At 39.5% G+C, this 17,552-nt stretch overlaps 2 protein-coding genes and 1 long non-coding RNA gene across 3 annotated transcripts in view; 2 read left to right on the forward strand and 1 right to left on the reverse strand.

Moving 5' to 3' along the window:
* Nucleotides 1-677: 677 nt before the first annotated feature.
* Nucleotides 678-1,832, reverse strand: LOC144523384 (uncharacterized). Its single transcript, XR_013502495.1, has 2 exons — nucleotides 1,745-1,832; nucleotides 678-1,416 (listed from the first exon to the last, which is right to left on the reverse strand). It is a non-coding gene; the product is annotated as an uncharacterized LOC144523384 (long non-coding RNA).
* A 7,998-nt stretch (nucleotides 1,833-9,830) lies between these two features.
* LOC144523383 (claudin-19) lies at nucleotides 9,831-12,804 on the forward strand. The gene is made up of 4 exons (XM_078258906.1): nucleotides 9,831-10,195; nucleotides 10,652-10,816; nucleotides 11,557-11,635; nucleotides 11,839-12,804. Exons 1-4 carry the CDS (start codon nucleotides 9,994-9,996, stop codon nucleotides 11,999-12,001), a joined length of 609 nt encoding a protein of 202 aa, XP_078115032.1. The 5' UTR covers nucleotides 9,831-9,993; the 3' UTR covers nucleotides 12,002-12,804.
* Nucleotides 12,805-15,562: 2,758 nt separating this feature from the next.
* Nucleotides 15,563-17,552, forward strand: part of p3h2 (prolyl 3-hydroxylase 2) — a 65,127-nt gene continuing 63,137 nt past the window's right edge. Inside the window, exon 1 of the mRNA XM_078258907.1 lies at nucleotides 15,563-16,567. Coding sequence (XP_078115033.1) covers nucleotides 16,151-16,567 — 417 coding nt within the window. The 5' untranslated portion in view covers nucleotides 15,563-16,150. The remainder of the gene's footprint in view (nucleotides 16,568-17,552) is intronic.

Genomic DNA, 17,552 nt, shown 5'->3' on the forward strand with positions numbered 1-17,552 from the left:
CACCGAATCATAAAGATGACACACTGTCTACCTGTAGTGCAGGTTTTAAGCTTTTCCAAGAAAGACAAACTGCCCACAGCAGCCACGAAGACATTGTGTTATCTTCAGCTGCATACTCTTCCTCCAGCCACTGACCTGCTGAAACTTTTGGCCCAGAGCAAATCTACATAGCAAAAGCAACAAAAGATACTTACATTTTAAATTGAGCCCAAGTTGGCTGACACCCAGGGTCATCTGAATGTTTGTCTTACTCACCTGTTCCCAGTATTGACGCAGGTAATGCTGGTCAATATTCACACAAGTATACTCTGCACCTCAGCAATACAAAACAAAAGGGAACCTATTGAAAAAAAAAAAAAAAAACCTGTTTAAACTACGGGTACAGACCTCCAGCTGTTTGTGCAAATATTAACTACACTAATTCAAGACTATTGAGAAAAGAAAACCGTTCCATACACAGTAACTGCTGTACAAGCATTTGTTTCTCATTTATTTCAGTAGGAACAGATACACAAGTATACATTCACTGAAAGCATAAGGTAATTTGCAACATTGTTTTATTTTTTTTAAATGAAACAAATACTTGATCCAGGACCAATTATTTCATCTCTTTATCTTGGACTCTTATACTCAATCATGTGCTCAGTGTTGTCATAGTGAAATAATTTCCGTGTGCGTAGTGTCGGGTAGTCTTTTATTGTCAACATTTTTTATAAATCATGCCAGTCAAGGAAAGTACAGAGTTACACCCATCATCTGAGAACGGCTGAGTGGATCTGGTTCACCAACATACCTGACATACTGAGGCCTTGTCTGCATGTGGCAACACCACTGCCATGCCTTCAGTGGGATATGTCACAACCAAACAACTGGGAGCTATACCTCCGTAACCAGAAAAGTTGCTGCTGCTGTTTGGAGCTTAAAAAGTTTCGAAATCAGACAGGATTGTCTGGTGGCTTTAGTATTTGGGTTTTTAAAATAACATGCTCTTCAGATGAGACAGCTGATGTATTCAAAAAGGTAGAGTACAGTCTACCAATATTTGGCTGGTAGCTTGTCATTTCCAATGCAGCTTTAACACAGACACATTCTACAATGACGATGCAGGTGTTGGCTATGCTTTCCAGACAGCCGACCTCAGCAGTTTTCCAAGCTGGCATCCGTTTGGCTGTCAATTTCTTTACAAACATAAGAAACTTATCAAAAGCAGAGCTCAATGTTGTACCTCAGCCTGAAAACTGCAGTCAATCTCAAACAGAAACAATCCATCCAAACCTCCAGTGTGGCACCTCTCTTCTTTGGTCTCGGATGCACATTATTGCACACACGACCAGAAACAATGACTGAAATTTTTAAGCACAAATTCCCAGGCAAAGTTTCCAGCTGTGCGGGTAACAGAAACGCCGTAAAACAATTCTGCGAAGAGAAAAAAATAAGTTATTATTTTGTATATCAACAGTTAGTGCGTCATTATTAGGCCCACACGTTTGAGCGTGCTCTTATTTTTGGCCTACTGGCTGCATCACAAAATACACACAACAATCCTGTAGATCACAACTGCGAGCAAATACTGATTCGTGTTCTCAAACTCGTTTAATATGTTAGTTTATTCATTTGACTCAACGCTGTGTGCCGACACTCTCATTCCGCAGCCCCAACAGGTGTTTCCACCATAACGAGCAGGACTGCTTGTTAACAGTGTTGCAAAATAGAACAATATGTACTGACAGGTTATTGAACTCACCTGTCATCCAATCATTCACGGTGCACGAGAGCGATGAACGAGCTGCTGCATTCACCGAGTGAAATCAACTCTGAGAACTGAATGTCTTTTCCGTCTCTCACCTGGCAGGTAAAAAGGTGAGTGCAGCTGTCTATCAACTGCTGCACGCCGTGTTGAGACACGAAGACACACCCACTACGAGAGAGAGAGAGAGAGAGAGAGAGAGAGAGAGAGAGAGAGAGAGAGAGAGAGAGAGAGAGAGAGCTACTACCAATTACCCTACATACTGGAGGTTTCTGTCATACATATTATATATTATTATATAAATATTTACTGGAGGTTAAATGTAAATCCTTCGCAGAGAGAAAAAAAAACATGCGCTTCCGCCACACTGATATGACTAAAGGAAAAAGCACTAGTCATTTTATTCAGTGCGCACACTCTCTCTCTCTCTCTCTCTCTCTCTCTCTCTCTCTCTCTCTCTCTCTCTCTCTCTCTCTCTCTCTCTCTCTCTCTCTCTCTCTCTCTCTCTCTCTCTCTCTCTCTCTCTCTCTCTCTCTCTCTCGGCCTGATGAAGCCTGGGGCGCATCTTCAGGAAAAACCGGTTGAGGTAGAATTATTTTGTCAGACGCTCAACTGATCCAACCCTCAACAGAGGAACGCTAAGCTGTCTTTTTTTTGAGTGGGAGGGAATCATTACAGCAGTTAAAAATGTAAATCACAGAAACGAATTTGCAGAATAGAGCTTGTGGTCTAACATGAGTCTGTGAATACATTTAGTAAATTCCGATCACTTGATATGAGGTAGCCCATAATATCAATGCAAGAGGCATGACACTTATATGTGTGGTCATATATAATGGGCATCTCATCTATACACTTTTTAACTTTCCCCTTCTCAAAACTTCTTGTATGAACCTAATCAAGTGTAGAATGACTCTCTCACAGCCCTTGAGGAGTGGTTGTCATATTGTAAAGGTTGAAATAAAGCTGCATAAAGGTAGGGGCTCCTGAATGCTGGCATGTTGACAAAAGCAAACATTCATAGAGAGGTGTATAAATTAAGCAGGCCGTTGGCCCTGAGGCGCTCTGTGCTGTGCCTGATGCAGGAATGACATCGGACTGGTTCAGAGAAGCACCAAGGCCCATCTTCGCAGGGAGTCACCCTTGTGTGCCTGCCAAGGCAATCCTCGGGTGCTTTGTTATAGCTTGCACAAAAGGACACAGTACTACTGAACTTATTTTCGGTTCTTGATCAACTGGTACAGTTGCAGTTTTAAGCAAAAGACCATACAATACATGCTGTTAAAATGCTGAAAATGTTGTGTTCAAAGACATTGCTTCCCTGACCTTAGAGGACCCTAAGGTCAGGAAAAACCTGCACCAACTTTGATTTTACATGTTTAATGTAAAACATCTCTCTCTGTCAGAACTTATCATGACTTTCCATGCACCTTACATCATTTTATTCTGCATTAAAAGTCACTAAGAAGATTGCCTACCCTCTGGTGAGTTTGTATTTTTAATATTGTTCTGGTAACACATTTTATGAATGCCTGAACTGAGTGAATCCCCACCAACCAACAAGCATAAAAAATACATAAAGTCAATACACTTTTTTTTTAAAAAGTCAAGATTATTTTTTGGGCTTTTCCACCTTTATTTTGACAGGACAGCTAGGTGAGAAAGTGGAGAGAGAGAGGGGGCAGACGCAGGAAATTGTTACAGGTCAGATTCAAACCCTGGACTGCTGCGTCGAGGCATAAGCCTCAAAGTATATGTGGGCCTGCTCTACCCACTGAACCAACCCAGCCACACAGTAAATAAAAGTAAAAACTATTACACAATTTCAAAAGCACACTAACAACACTTGCCTTGTTTATATTTGTAAAACCAGGCGATGTGATTTTGCAGGAAATGCCCATGTGTACTGTAGCCTATATATAGTACCAGAGCGTTTGCATTGAAACACCTACTGGACTGTAGCCATCCTTAATGTTATTAGTTACACCATTGTTTGACAAGGCAAACCTTCCTTATGTGAGAAAGGCTTACTGGCAAGTGAGAATGAGATAATGTCACTACATTAATTAAAAGAACCGAGTAAGAATGGCTGTTTCTGTACAGTCAAAACTTTACTTGTTTGAGTGACTTGGTTACACATTGATTGACTGTTTGTACAACATTGCAAGTATTGCAGTATACGTATTGCAAATATGGTATAGAATCTATACCATACGGTATACAATAGATACTACATGTATATATTATTTGTGTAAATAATAATATAGTTGTAAATAAATGACCAAAACTATAAACTACTACACTGACACTGAAGTCTGTAACAGGTGTCTTCAGTTGTGTCCTCAGTCACACCTGCTCCTGGTGGTTGTTCTGCTCAGAAAGGCCACTAGATGGCGACATCCTCAAGAGCTTCAGCAGCACTTTGCAAGTTGCATAACTGTCTATGGGCTTTGCTAATGTAGGGTTTGCTTGATCTGGGTTTGAGGAGCTTTTTTCAACTAGCATCAGTTGGCTGCTGTCCCCTTTGAGAAATGTATTTTTAGACATTATAGAAAGCCACATGACTTTAACTTACTTTCGATTCTGTCCTCTCTACTTAGCAACTTAGAAAAATAAATATGTGGGTGTAATTAACTCCAATGGTTCACTGCCACAACTGAGATTACACTGAAACTCCTCCCAATATCGACTTTCTCCTTTTGTGTGAGGATGATGGGAAGCATAAGGCAGCACTACAGAAATCCAGAGAAGTCAGACAATGAGAAAGAGGGGACCTCCATCCTCTGTGGCAGGACAAGTCATTTTACAGGGAACTATGATGATACTAAGTAATTTTACTGTAAATTAGATGCACTTGTTTTCCAGTGAAACGTGTCTGCTAGAGTAATTTAACTAGTGTTGACTTTGCTGTGTAACCACTGAACTCTTCAAAAGGGCTCAGTCAACATTTGGTCAGCATTTGTATATCCACTGTGCTTATTACCGCCCAGTTTTCCTGTAATCTAATCAATAAAAAGAAAAAATAAGAAAATTGAATTAAATTTGACAGGAGCGCATCACCCCAAAGTTGTAAATCGATGTGTAGAAAGTAATGTTCCAATTCCCAAAAGGACAACTTTGAGTGTGTCTGTGTTAAGTGTTTGTTGTGTGGTCTTTACTTCCTGCCAAGGCTGATAGATGTGATAGAAGATGAAAGAATAGCTTAGATACCTTAAGAGGGAAAACTGGTTTGGTCACTTGTGCGTAAACAACAGCTTTCACAGCTCGTTGCATTAAAAAAAACGGCTAAAAGATTTTGTGTTCCATCTGCAGTTTAGCAATCCTGCTCCCGTTTAATTAATAGTAATGCTGTTACCCCAATCCATTGTAGCTTCGTACCACAGCATAAAACAAGGCACTGGCCACAACGTTTTGACAGAAAACAGTTAAGAGTTTACAGCTGATCTCAAAGGACTAGTTTCCTGAGAAAAACAACCTGCACTGTGCCTTCATAAGCAACACATTTTCACTTATGTGGCCATTTCATATCCACATAAACACCCAGACATTTATTTGTTACAGGAAACCTGCCTGCTGATTTTTGATAAAGACTGGAACAATTGCCTCTTTCTTTGTCAAGGTCAATTCAGGAAATGTTTTTGTGTGTGATTTTTAGTCAGTTTTACCTAAATGTACATGTTTATAATTTCATTTTAGCCCTTTTCATTGGCTAAACTTGTTGTCATTTTGAGGATACAGGCAAGGCAGCTTTATTTGTATAGCACATTTCAGCAACAGGGCAATTCAAAGTGCTTTACATAGGACATTAAAGAGCAGTTAAAAACGATAAAAAAAAATTACAAACAAAAAAGTTACAGTGCAGTATAAGAAATTGGAGGGTGGGGGTGTGTTCCAGATCAGCCTATCTGAGCTTTTTCTCAAAGGCAGAGCAGGATACCCAGAGCTTGGTTTACACCTATCGCCATTTCTAGGGGAACTCACATTAATGTTAAAAAAAACCCTCAAAAAGTGAAATTTTCATGCCATGGGACCTTTAAGGGACATAATTCCTCTACATAATGCCTATGCTAACATGCTGATGCTAAGCAGGAGCAATGTTTACAATGATCACCATCTTAGTTTAGCGTGTTAGCATTCTAACATTAGCTAATTAGTGATTAACACAAAGTGCAGTTGAGGCTGATGGGAATGCCAATAGTTTTGCAGGTATTTAATCACAAACCAAAGTGTTTACACATTTTGACCATGTGATGGTGCTAGATGAAATGTCAGGGGATCACTAAAGTTACTACAGTTCATCTTCTGGTAACCAGTAAATGTCTGTACAAACCTTTACAACAGTCAATTTGATAGTTGTTGTGATATTGCAGTCTGGACCAAAGTTGTGGACTGACCGACCGATATTTCCATCCCTACAAATTAATTTGTCTTTGTCCCAATTGTACGGCAGTTTAGATTTATGTTGATATCCATGATTTATTTAATATGTTTACTACTGTAAACAGTCTTTGGGGTAAGAATTTGTAAAGATTTCATAATTTGTTGATCATACTACGAACATGTTTTGTGTGTGTGTGTGTGTGTGTGTGTGTGTGTGTGTGTGTGTGTGTGTGTGTGTGTGTGTGTGTGTGTGTGTGTGTGTGTGTGTGTGTGTGTGTGTGTGTGTGTGTGTGTGTGTGTGTGTGTGTGTGTCTGTGTGGGTGTGTGGGTGTGTGTGTGAGACTCTGACTCTACATGTCTATAGGGTGTATCCACTGATGAGGCGACATGATCATAGTCACGCTGACTAACTTTTCCATAATATGAACTGTAACACACTGTGACCCCTCCCTCATTTTAAAAAGTGTCATACTTAATGTTACAGACTAAAGTACACCCACACACACTCTGTCACACACTCTGTGACCTCTTCATCTTTTGATTTACATAATTTGTGTTCGGAGATTCATGGGAAACAGCTTTTTTTGGCAGCTAAATGGGAATGTGAAGGCCTAATTCAATTTTGGTTGCAAATATTGCATTTTTTTGCAGTTTTTTGTCCTTGTGCTTGTATCACAAACCCCAAAATAATCAGACTTTCTTTGATGTATTCGGCTTAACTAAGACTCAACAACTGGCCCAGTTCACTGGGATTTTTCACTTAAACTATGATCACAGTTGCATGAATAAGGAAGGGTTTGTAACAAACAAGTGCCTGCAGAAATTACATGCAACATCAACAGATCAATTACACTTTTAACCATTTTCAACATCAGATATCAGATAACACATTGGTCTTTGTGGTAAAATTAGTTTGTTTCAGTGACTAGAAACTATATTCAGCAGGGTACAGGATACACGGAACGCAGGCAGTGGTGCATATGTGACCACAAGAAGGTCCTTAGTTCAAATCCAGGGATATGAACTAAGGACTTCGTGGGCTTTTTTAAAATTAATTTTGTGTGTTCTTTCTGTGCCTAAGTGAGTTTCCTGCCTCATTCCAAAGATATGCAAGTTTGGTGAAATGGTAACTTTAAATTGCCCGTAGGTGTGAGTGTTTGTTACGTACCCTTTGTTTGACCCGAGCGGACCTATAAAGTGAAACAAATAGCTGTGAAAAAATGAAATAAATAAACTTAGTGCCTGTGAGGGAGCGATACATAATGAATTGTTTTAGGCAAATTCAGACGGGTGCTGTGACTTTAATTGCCGCACAATGTTTTGATGGAGGCGTATTCCAGGAAAGGGTGGACACTGATCCCATCTAACAGGCAAATGCAGAGTGTTTACAAACTGGCATCCCCTTCACCAAATATGGTAAAATAATTTGGTAATTGTGTGGGTAAAATGAAGACCATTTCTGTATGTAAACACAAGCTTGCTGCTGTATCAAAGGAATGACAATTGAGCAATTGAGGTGAAAAACCTCTTTTACTGAAGTTTTTGTCAGTTTGTTTCTTGTGTTGTTGCTGTTGTGGCTGTTGTTGTTGTTGTACTGACATTTACATTAAACTCAATGTGTAATGATAGACACTTGTTGCATAAGGCTCTGTCCTAAATTGAGTGATTTGACTAAAAGTGGTAGTGTTTTTACCACGCCTGCTGTCGTAAAGATCTTTTCTTTACGATGCTGTATTGCCCACTGTAGATTACTGAGTTAGCGTTAATGGGAGGTCATACAGTTGCGATGATTATTTTGCTCAGACAGAAAATCATTCATTTACAATAAGAGCATACGTTACAGATGCATACGGTAACTTACCCTACTCTGGATGTATCATAAGCTAAACTGGGTATCACTGTCACTGTGTCACGAGCCAAAGCATTAAGAGATTATTGTAGCAACCAACGTAGTAATAACTTCGATTTATATAGCACATTTCATGATACCCAAAGCTGCTTTACATAAGTATAGGGGGACAATGGAAAAGAAAACAGTAGGCCAACACAAACACGGACTAAAAGGAATAAAACGTCCGCGCTAAATGGAAGGGGGACGTAACTTAATCTAGGATACTGATGTACAACCACATCGCGCATTGTAAAGTTATTTTATGAATGAAATAGACTTAATACCTGAGGGCCAATTCGGGAACGTATGTGAATCATTTACAATCATTTACTTTTAGCTTTTAGTTGTTCTTTGTGGCCCTGCCCCAGTATCAGCAATAACTACCGCAGATAAGCCTATAAAGAAATCTCCTGCCACCTTTTACCTGGCTGGATACAATAACACAGGCTTTTCCGTTGTTACTCCGAAATCTGTGACCCGACAGAATGTTTACCTTTAACGTCTACCTGCCGTAAATCGTTTTGCACCTTTGCCGGAAAAATCAGACCTGGGCAGAGGCATTAATAAAAACTATATAAAAATAGCGTTCTTTTCACTGTAAGTCTCGATTCCTGTTACAGGTCATTTATGATCATCAGATGAAAAATTACACTGTTTCAGAAACATTTAAAAGTTACATATAGTAACTTTAACACAATGTATACAATGTGTTCATCCGCTCTACATGCCGGGTGTATGAGTCCTTCTTGGTAGTCAAAACTAATGGGGCCAGCGAAGCTGCAAGTGGGAACCATGTGAGCAATGATGACTTATTAAAAACTTTTCCTTCATTTGCCACTCAAATTTGCACACGGGTTTTACTCCACATAACCACTGGATGCCCGCCATAGAAAAAGGGAGCCAATGGACACACTTTGTGGTATTAATGTTACTTACTTAAATGAGGCTATGTTGATACATGTTGATTCAACTATAAGAACGTTTGTGATCGTGTGAGATTCAGACTGTTTCTTCAGTTGTAATACGATTGTGAGTGTAAACATCAGATTGCAAGTGTTGCTTACAGGCTGCAGTAACTGTCTCTGACTGACAAGGTAAGTTGAAAGTGATTTTTGATAAAGACGGGAACAACTGCCTCTTTCTTTGTTTGGAAGGTCACTTCAGGGATTTTTTTTTTGTGTGTGATTTTTAGTCAGTTTTACCTTTTTATTAAAATGTACGTGTTTATAATAAAGGTTTAGCCCTTTTCATTGGCTAAAGTTTGTCCTCTATCATTTTGAGGATACAGACATACTTCCTCTACATAATGGTAAGTTGAAAGTGTCAGCTCATCTTTTTAGTTCATTTGTATGTTATTCGGGTAGGCTATATGTTTTTTTCTTGATGTTCTGATTTGGAGTGATTTTAATGTAGATTTTATTGTTGATTATACATTTTGTATTTTTGTCTGAATATGATGGTATTATGATTATGGCACCTGGACTCCTGCATCACTGCTGTCTTTACATCAAGGACCACAATGGAAATACGTCTTGGACTTTATTGTGTTATCCTTGAGATGTGTGTGACCTGGGGTTCTCTCTCTTATTGTGTCAAGTTAACTAAAATACACTTTAAAGGGGAAAGGCAATCATTTCACAGCCTAAACTTACTGATGTTGAATCAGATTTTATTTCTTCAGAATAGTCTGTATTTACCGCAATGTATTAACTGAAAAGACTTCGATCAGAAAATCTTCCCATCATCCACTGCAGATGGAGGAGAGATCTCATGCGTCACGCGCCTTGGACTTTAAATAGAGGCTGCAGAGAGCGCATGTAGCATACTGTATAACGGTCTGTAAGAGCAGTCGACTAGTGGCTTCAACGACTTCTACTCGCGTTTAGATTTTTTTTTTCTCTGCTAAGTTTCCAAACAAGTTATCAGACTTTTTTAATTCATTGACCTCTTCCCGCTCTGCTGTTATCTGGATAACATGGCCAGCTCGGGACTTCAGCTCCTCGGTTACTTCCTCGCACTGATCGGTCTCGCGGCCACTGTTGCCGCTACTTTGATGGTTGAATGGAAGAAAGAGTACCAGGGCAAAACTTACCGCATCTATGAGGGCTTGTGGATGACCTGCAGTGGCAATGTGAGAACAACCTGTGAATTTCACCAGTACCTATTGAAGCTGCCACGTAAGTTATTTATTTTTTATTTTATTTTTTATTTATCGCATCTGCATCTCCTCTAAAAACCAGACGCTGCTTGGTGAGATACCTTCCACTGACAAATAGTTACTATAATTAGCCTGATGTGCGTCTTTGTCGTGTAAGCTCTTAGGAATGACCTCATCTCTCTTTATGGCATGTCTGATATTCATATAGGAGTTTGTTTTTTTATTCTTTTAGAATTAAGGTACTGCCAATTTTGTAGAATTATATTCTTCATTTCAGCTTTATTATGAGCTGGTGAAAAAGTTCAAAGGTTAAGCCTACAGGGTTAACCAGAACAAGACTGCACATATAGTACAATAATATGAGTATTATGTAATCTCTTATAGAAAGCAGAGATCTGTCCAAAAACCACAGATTGTATCCATGATAGGTTTACTGTACAGTATGTACCAACATATAACCCTTCTGCTCCTCTAGCTGAGGTCCAGGCTACCAGGGTCGTGATGCTGGTCAGCATCTTCCTCTCCTCTGTGGCGCTGATGGTCTCCACTGTGGGAATGAAGTGCACCCGCTTCATGGACGGCAAAGCTGAGTTCAAATCCACAGTAGCTATGATTGGAGGAATCATGTTCCTGATTGCAGGTGTGTTCAGCGGCAGCAGAACGTGACAGGCTTTCACAGCCACTCAGAATGGATAATGTGTCAAATATAATGTGCTTATAATGTTCCCATACATTATATTTTTTAATTTGACCTTTAACTAGGAAAGCTTCATTGAGATTTAAAATCTGTCTGTTTTCTACTGGCCAAGATAGGCAGCAATAACAGTGACAAACAACACAAGAAAGATATCCCACAAAACTAAACAATTAAGCGATTATAAAAACCAGGACATTTCTAATACAATCATGTAAAAGATTTCATCCTGTAAACGACCTAACTGGCACTTTCAAAACAGCCCAAGAGCTGTTTAAAACCATAGAAATAAATAACTAAGACCGATGCAAAACAATAACTAAATGAGAATAAAACATCAAGACTCTAAACTACCGCAAGTCATCAACAGCCACCAGAGAGAGCACCTAGTTTGTGCAGCAACGTGATCAGAAATATCATCAGCACATAAGAAAAATTGAGCACCTATATTAAGTTAGTTGAAAGATATTGCCTTAATCATTTCATAATTAAAACCTCATGAAGTTCTATGAAGTAATCCCCGGAAAATGTAGTTCTTCTGTTTATTCTCCAGCTCTACTATTTAATCCTCCCTAAAACAATAAGCAAACTGCACACACATATTCAGTAAATGCAGTGTCTTAAAAAAAAGATAGCAGGATCTAAATAAACACTGATGAAAAATATGATGTGTTTTCTTGTTTCAGGTTTATTGACCATGACCATGACCTCCTGGTATGTCAAAATGATTGTCCAGACATCCTATGAATCCCATACCCTGCAGAGGTACACACACACACACACACACACACACACACACACACACACACACACACACACACACACACACACACACACACACACACACACACACACACACACACATAGTTGATTCTGTACATACATCTAAACGTGTGTGTGTGTGTGTGTGTGTGTGTGTGTGTGTGTGTGTGTGTGTGTGTGTGTGTGTGTGTGTGTTTTCTCTGCAGCGTTGAGTTTGGTAATGCCGTCTTTGTCAGCTGGGCTGGCGGCCTCTTCACTATGGCTGGAGGGGCTTTCCTAAGCTGTCGGAGATGCTCGGGGTCCCAGACCGGGTCCATCAGCTCCAACCACCTCATCCCCACCACCCACCCTAAGTCAAACTACGTCTAGTGGAGGAGAGCAGAGGAGAGGCCCTGATACAGTAATTTCAGCGGTGAATTTACGAACTGGAGCAGGTTGTGTTTTTACGATGTGGAAAAGTCCCACTGCAGAATTATAAATATTACCTATCGAACATGAACACAGTTACCAGGATCATGATTACACACACGATCAGGCTGTTTGTACTGACTTTAAATCACAGTTTATAGCTTGAGCTTTTCTATTTTAACACAACACTTGTGTTTGTTTGTTATGGCGTCAGTCACTGCAGTAGTTTCTGCTGCTCTCAGCTGTTTGTTTGTTTTTTCATTCAGAGAAATAAAAGGAAGGATTACATTTTTTAATAATTTCAGAAATTCTAACTACATATTATTATATCAATTCTTTCAGGTATACTGTAAATGTCCTGAACTTTGTCAGCCTGTTTGTGTAAGTATGTAATCACAAAGTTACTCTTCATAACTAGCAATGAAGAACACTTGATTTAATAGTTTATTCAGACATAAAGTTTTGACACTCTGTTGGCAAGATTTCTGTACATTGTATTGCTCTTCAAATTCACACTGGTGTTAATATAATGTTGTTTGTGTATGTTAATTACATGACTAAAGTTTTATGTTCTTGTATTATTTTCATCTATTTTTAAAATTGTTATCCAACACATTATGTGGCAGTTTGAAAGACATTTTGAAATAAATCAAATGTTTTGGTTTTCTTTACTCGGGTTTACCTTACGTTCTATTATATCACATACAGTGTTACACTTCATTTTTTTTGTGTTGAACTCAATAAATCACTGCTGACGTGGTAAATACTTGTCTTTCTAATTTATACTATAATCATATTGTGATTATATATTTGCATGTGTGTTCAGTCAGTCCCTCTTTGAAACGTCATGTTTTAAACACTCAAACATTGGCTTTTGATGCAAGCAGAATCTTTGGACTCAACGGAAGGTTTGTTATCAGGACAAGTGAAGGTTTTAGGCAAATGATGTGACATTTTCTCTGTTTTCTCTGTCACTCATGACACTGAATTAACGTTTTGCTTAAGACCCCTTCTTTCTTAAATTACTCTTTATACTCAAATTCTGACTACTACCAAATCAGTGAATGATTCACCTTGCCTAACATGAGCAGTGTCATGGTCAGTGGTGAAAGAAGTACTCAGAACCTTAGAGTATCATACCACACTGTAGACATTTACAGAAATATCCGCATCAACATGTACTCAAAGTACTAAAAGTAAACACTCATTATATAGAATGACTAACGGTGCTCCAGTAATGAGAGTTTTCCTGACACTCAATCCCTTTCCTTCCTCTCATATCTGCTGTCGCTTTACCCTCTACATACTGTATTCACTGGAATCTGGTATCACAGCTGCTTCCATGGTGAGCTCAGAATTGATTGGAAGGGGAGTAAGAATTTCTATATAAACCGAGCTGAGATTCAGTGTCAGGAAAAAGGAGGGCTGCCTCAAACTCGGTAGATGTACTTTTGACATTTTGTTTTACGAAAGAATACAAAAGACGAGACAACTACACAAGAGAAAAGATTACCTAAAATTAATAAATCAAGTATGAGGGGATTAACTCCTTGCTTGGTAAAATGATTTGATCCTTTGAAGATATTAATTGCAGAATAATTTGATGCACAGGTAAGCCATCCTGAACAGGGTCAAACTGAAACAAGAAACAGTCTCATTCTTTAGTGGAAACACAAATAGCAGGAGAATGTGTTGTGTCCTCGGCGGATGCCAACTAATGTAGGAATCTCTCATGGGACTGGCCCCCTGCTGCCCAGACACTTCCTGAAATCTCAGAGAAGAAGTGGGAGTAAAAACAAGGTTTTTTTAGTTTTTAAAACTGATTACTGACTGCAACAACCACAAAGGTAAACAACGAAGTGAGCGATCTACATCTTACCGTAATATTATTTACTTACAGATCATTTTGGCCCATCATATCATAAAATGAATAAAGTCTGGGCATAATGAAATCTTCAGGACTAAAAGACAGCAGACTGAACAAAAGCACATGTGGCTGGATCTATGTTTCTTGTAGTAATTGTATTATAGCAGCAGTTTATTCTGCAGTAACACCTGCAATACAATCCAGTACAACAGTCCTACAATAAAATGCTACAAAATTTGTACAAACACGTAGAGCCATTCATACTGAGGTGTCTTTTGCTTTAATGTGTTTTCTTTCTTATCCATTATACCCTGTACCTTTTTCACATTCAAACGCTGCTGTTATCTTTGCAAATAGAAACACAAATGTCCTTATAGTAAAGAAGTTAAAACCTCAGCAGTATCAAAACCTTTTTTGAACAGGGAGGATTTTGTGATCCTCCCACACATTCACTTACTCACTTAGTTTATTTAGAAACGGTGCACACAGCACAAACTGGAATTAGATCGTAGAGGTGGATTTTGATAAAAGGTTGAGTGACTATTTGGGCTGCCAGTAAAGTGTATTTTAATGCAAGTTTATGTTGCTGAGAATGACATGTACCGCCCTCTAGTGGTCTATTTCAAATGTAGTAGCTTTTACATTTTGTTTTTTACATTCCATTTAAAAATGTTTAGCTTGATGTGATAATTAAAACTAATTTAGATTAAAACAAATACTTGGGATAATTCCCACATAACATTTGTCTACACTTGCAGCTTACAGTATCTACTGTGTATGTTAGTGGATTCTAAGAAGTGATTTTACCGGCTTGGCTACACACCATCACCTCTGTAGTTTCAAGAAGTATTGGGTTAGCAGTTGCTCAACATGTCGATGTATTATTTATTTATTTAAGATTCACGTGTGTGTGTGTGTGTGTGTGTGTGTGTGTGTGTGTGTGTGTGTGTGTGTGTGTGTGTGTGTGTGTGTGTGTGTGTGTGTGTGTGTGTGTGTGTGTGTGTGTGTGTGTGTGTGTGTTTGTGTGTCCATGGGCATAGCACAAAATTCTGGGCCCTGTAGAAAGGCGTTTTCTATGGGCCCCTCCCCGCATCCACAGCTATTCTAGCATCTTTTTGGGCCCTCCTCATATTAGGTCCCCTTTCCCCCCCCAGTCCGACGCCCCTGTGTGTGTCTTTGTGTTTGTCTTACATTTGTCTGAGGAGCGAGAGGTTGGTTTTAAAACAGATGGGTGATTAAACTGCTTATAACTGAAATAGCCTCCAGAGGGAGACAGTCTCCTTTAAGTGGATTGTGTCTGACTCTCACACTAAACCCCCTAAATGAAATAAACTGCCAGAAAACAAGACAGCAAGTATTTGTACATATACAGTATATCTCACCATCGTGTGAAAAACAAACACTGAAAGTATCCACATAGCCTATTTTTTCATTGCTTTATTTACCAGGGATAGGGCACATAAACAAACGCTATTTGCATCTGTAGTCTCTGGACAGATGTTACAAATCCATCCCCCCCCAAAAAAGAACATAAGATTAAAATGACAAAGTTGTTGACTTAATAAGCTATCCTCGCGCCATTTTCTTGGAAAACACATAGCTACTTAAAAAGCATAGAGAACGTTTTATTAATCTAATCAAAATAGTTTTAAATTGGCACATTTTTGTCTATGAAGAAAACTCTCTTTTTAGTAGGCTATTTGATGCCGTTGTTTTAACAGAAGAACTTTTCTTTTTCAGGCATCTTTGTAGTCACTTGATCAGCCTGAGACGGAACCCCCACTTTTATCTTCAATGTTTCCTCAAAACTGCAGTGGAACCTTTGGAGATTTAATATTTTTCTTATATTGTTTAACAGATAAATAAAAAACCGTGTGGAGAAATGACGTGAAGTAAAAGTATTACTGGTGTTTGTGGCGACCCACGGGACTCCCCGAAGGACCCTTGAGGGTCCCCGCTCGGCTGCTCCAGCAGCCTGGAAGAAAAGCTGTGATTGTAGCTTGGCCATTCATGTCTTGGAGGGGAGGAGTTAGCAGAGCCAGAGAAGGGTCATAACAAAATGTGTGTCCCCGACTGACTAAACCAACATTATTTCCGCCCTGGTCCGGTGCCGTCATGAGTATCTCTGTGAGGAGCTTTTTAAATGGACTCTAAAACGAGTCGAAGCTGGTTGTTGTTGTGACTGACAGCCGCTCGGTCTGCTCTCCGCCGGTCTCTCCTCACTGTCTGAACCGAAGCAGAGGATGGATGGAAACTTTTCACCGGCTGCTATCTTCTCAGTAGTCCTGCTCACCGTCGTGTTGTCATCCTCAACAGCTTTCCTGGAGCCTTGCGACCTTTTATATGACAAAGCTGTGCAGGCATTCTCCAACGGGGACTATACAAATGTGGTGCGCTACATGGAGGGAGCGCTCAGCAGCTACACAGAAGTCCGGCACACTAAAGTCCGGTGCCGGTTGAGGTGCCAGGACCAGCATCCTTTTGATGAAACCTTCTCGGACCTGCGCTTCACCGACGTGCTGCTCCGGAGAGCGGCGTGTATGAACACATGCATCGAGGAGAAACTTGGCACTCAGTCTGTGCATAAAATCAGCGAGGATGTAGTGCAGGACTTCCACAGGAGGATCCCCTACAACTATCTTCAACTGGCTTATCAGAAGGTAAGGAGGGGGGGGTTGTCTCTGCATGGGAAGTAGCAGAGTAAACTAGCTCTGAATGAGCACTACTGTGCTCTACTCAGCGGGGAATTATTTATTTATTTATTTATTTACCTGCTACAGCTACAGCATCATCAACTGTTGCTGCTACCCGGGCAACTGATACAGAGGGATCAGATAAGAGGTCAGCTGCACGTACAGCACACGTATAGAAAACAAGTGTTGCCCCTGGGGATTCAATGGTGTGGCTACTTTACTAGAAGCCTACACGTCAGTATTTGTACATCCAAAATTTGCCATAATACACATGTGCCAGTACCTTAATCCTGTACATTACATCTTTGTCCTACATGGGACATAGGCTGCTATAGCCTATTTGTTACAAAACAATTTAGTTTTTTCAGGTCCCGATAAAAGTTAAACATGTTGACCTATTAATCTAACCAGAATTACATTTTCTATAAATAATACATTAAACATACATAGAGCAAAACATATATAACGAATTGAGCAAAATGTGTACAGTAAAACATTAAAATACAGGACAAAAATGAATGTACCACATCTCTGTGCCATATATGCCGTTACTGATATCGGTGTGGTAAGCCAATAATGGTGGCCTGCTGATAATAGCTCTCAATCTAACCTAAATAATAAACAAGCTTTGTCTTATGTAAAAGTGACATTTTCAGTCTTGACAGCAGCAATATGCAACAGTGTGATGTAACATGCAATACATGCCTCTGTGTGCATGTATCACAATCGTGATGTCAAGGCCCAGCGGCCTGATTACAGCAATGACTCGACAGATGTCTGTGCACTTGCTTCAGTCCTTTGTTTACAACCACGCTTTGGTTTGTATGGCTCCTATGTGTGCAGTCAGTTATTTTTGAGTAAATGTTTGTGGATTTTTTTTTCTCCAACTTTTTCTTTCTCTTTCCTGCTTCATCCCATATCCACAGTGATCTACTTAAAAGTGCAGTCAGAT

Source organism: Sander vitreus, chromosome 9 (assembly GCF_031162955.1).
Source record: "Sander vitreus isolate 19-12246 chromosome 9, sanVit1, whole genome shotgun sequence".
Taxonomy (NCBI): Eukaryota; Metazoa; Chordata; class Actinopteri; order Perciformes; family Percidae; genus Sander; species Sander vitreus.

Bases quoted from the DNA above. Each gene is read 5' to 3' on its own strand.
- LOC144523383 (XM_078258906.1), top strand. From the start codon at position 9,994: ATGGCCAGCTCGGGACTTCAGCTCCTCGGTTACTTCCTCGCACTGATC. The intron at 10,817-11,556 runs GTGTGTTCAGCG...TTCTTGTTTCAG, and splicing joins AATCATGTTCCTGATTGCAG to GTTTATTGACCATGACCATG. The intron at 11,636-11,838 runs GTACACACACAC...TTTTCTCTGCAG, and splicing joins GAATCCCATACCCTGCAGAG to CGTTGAGTTTGGTAATGCCG.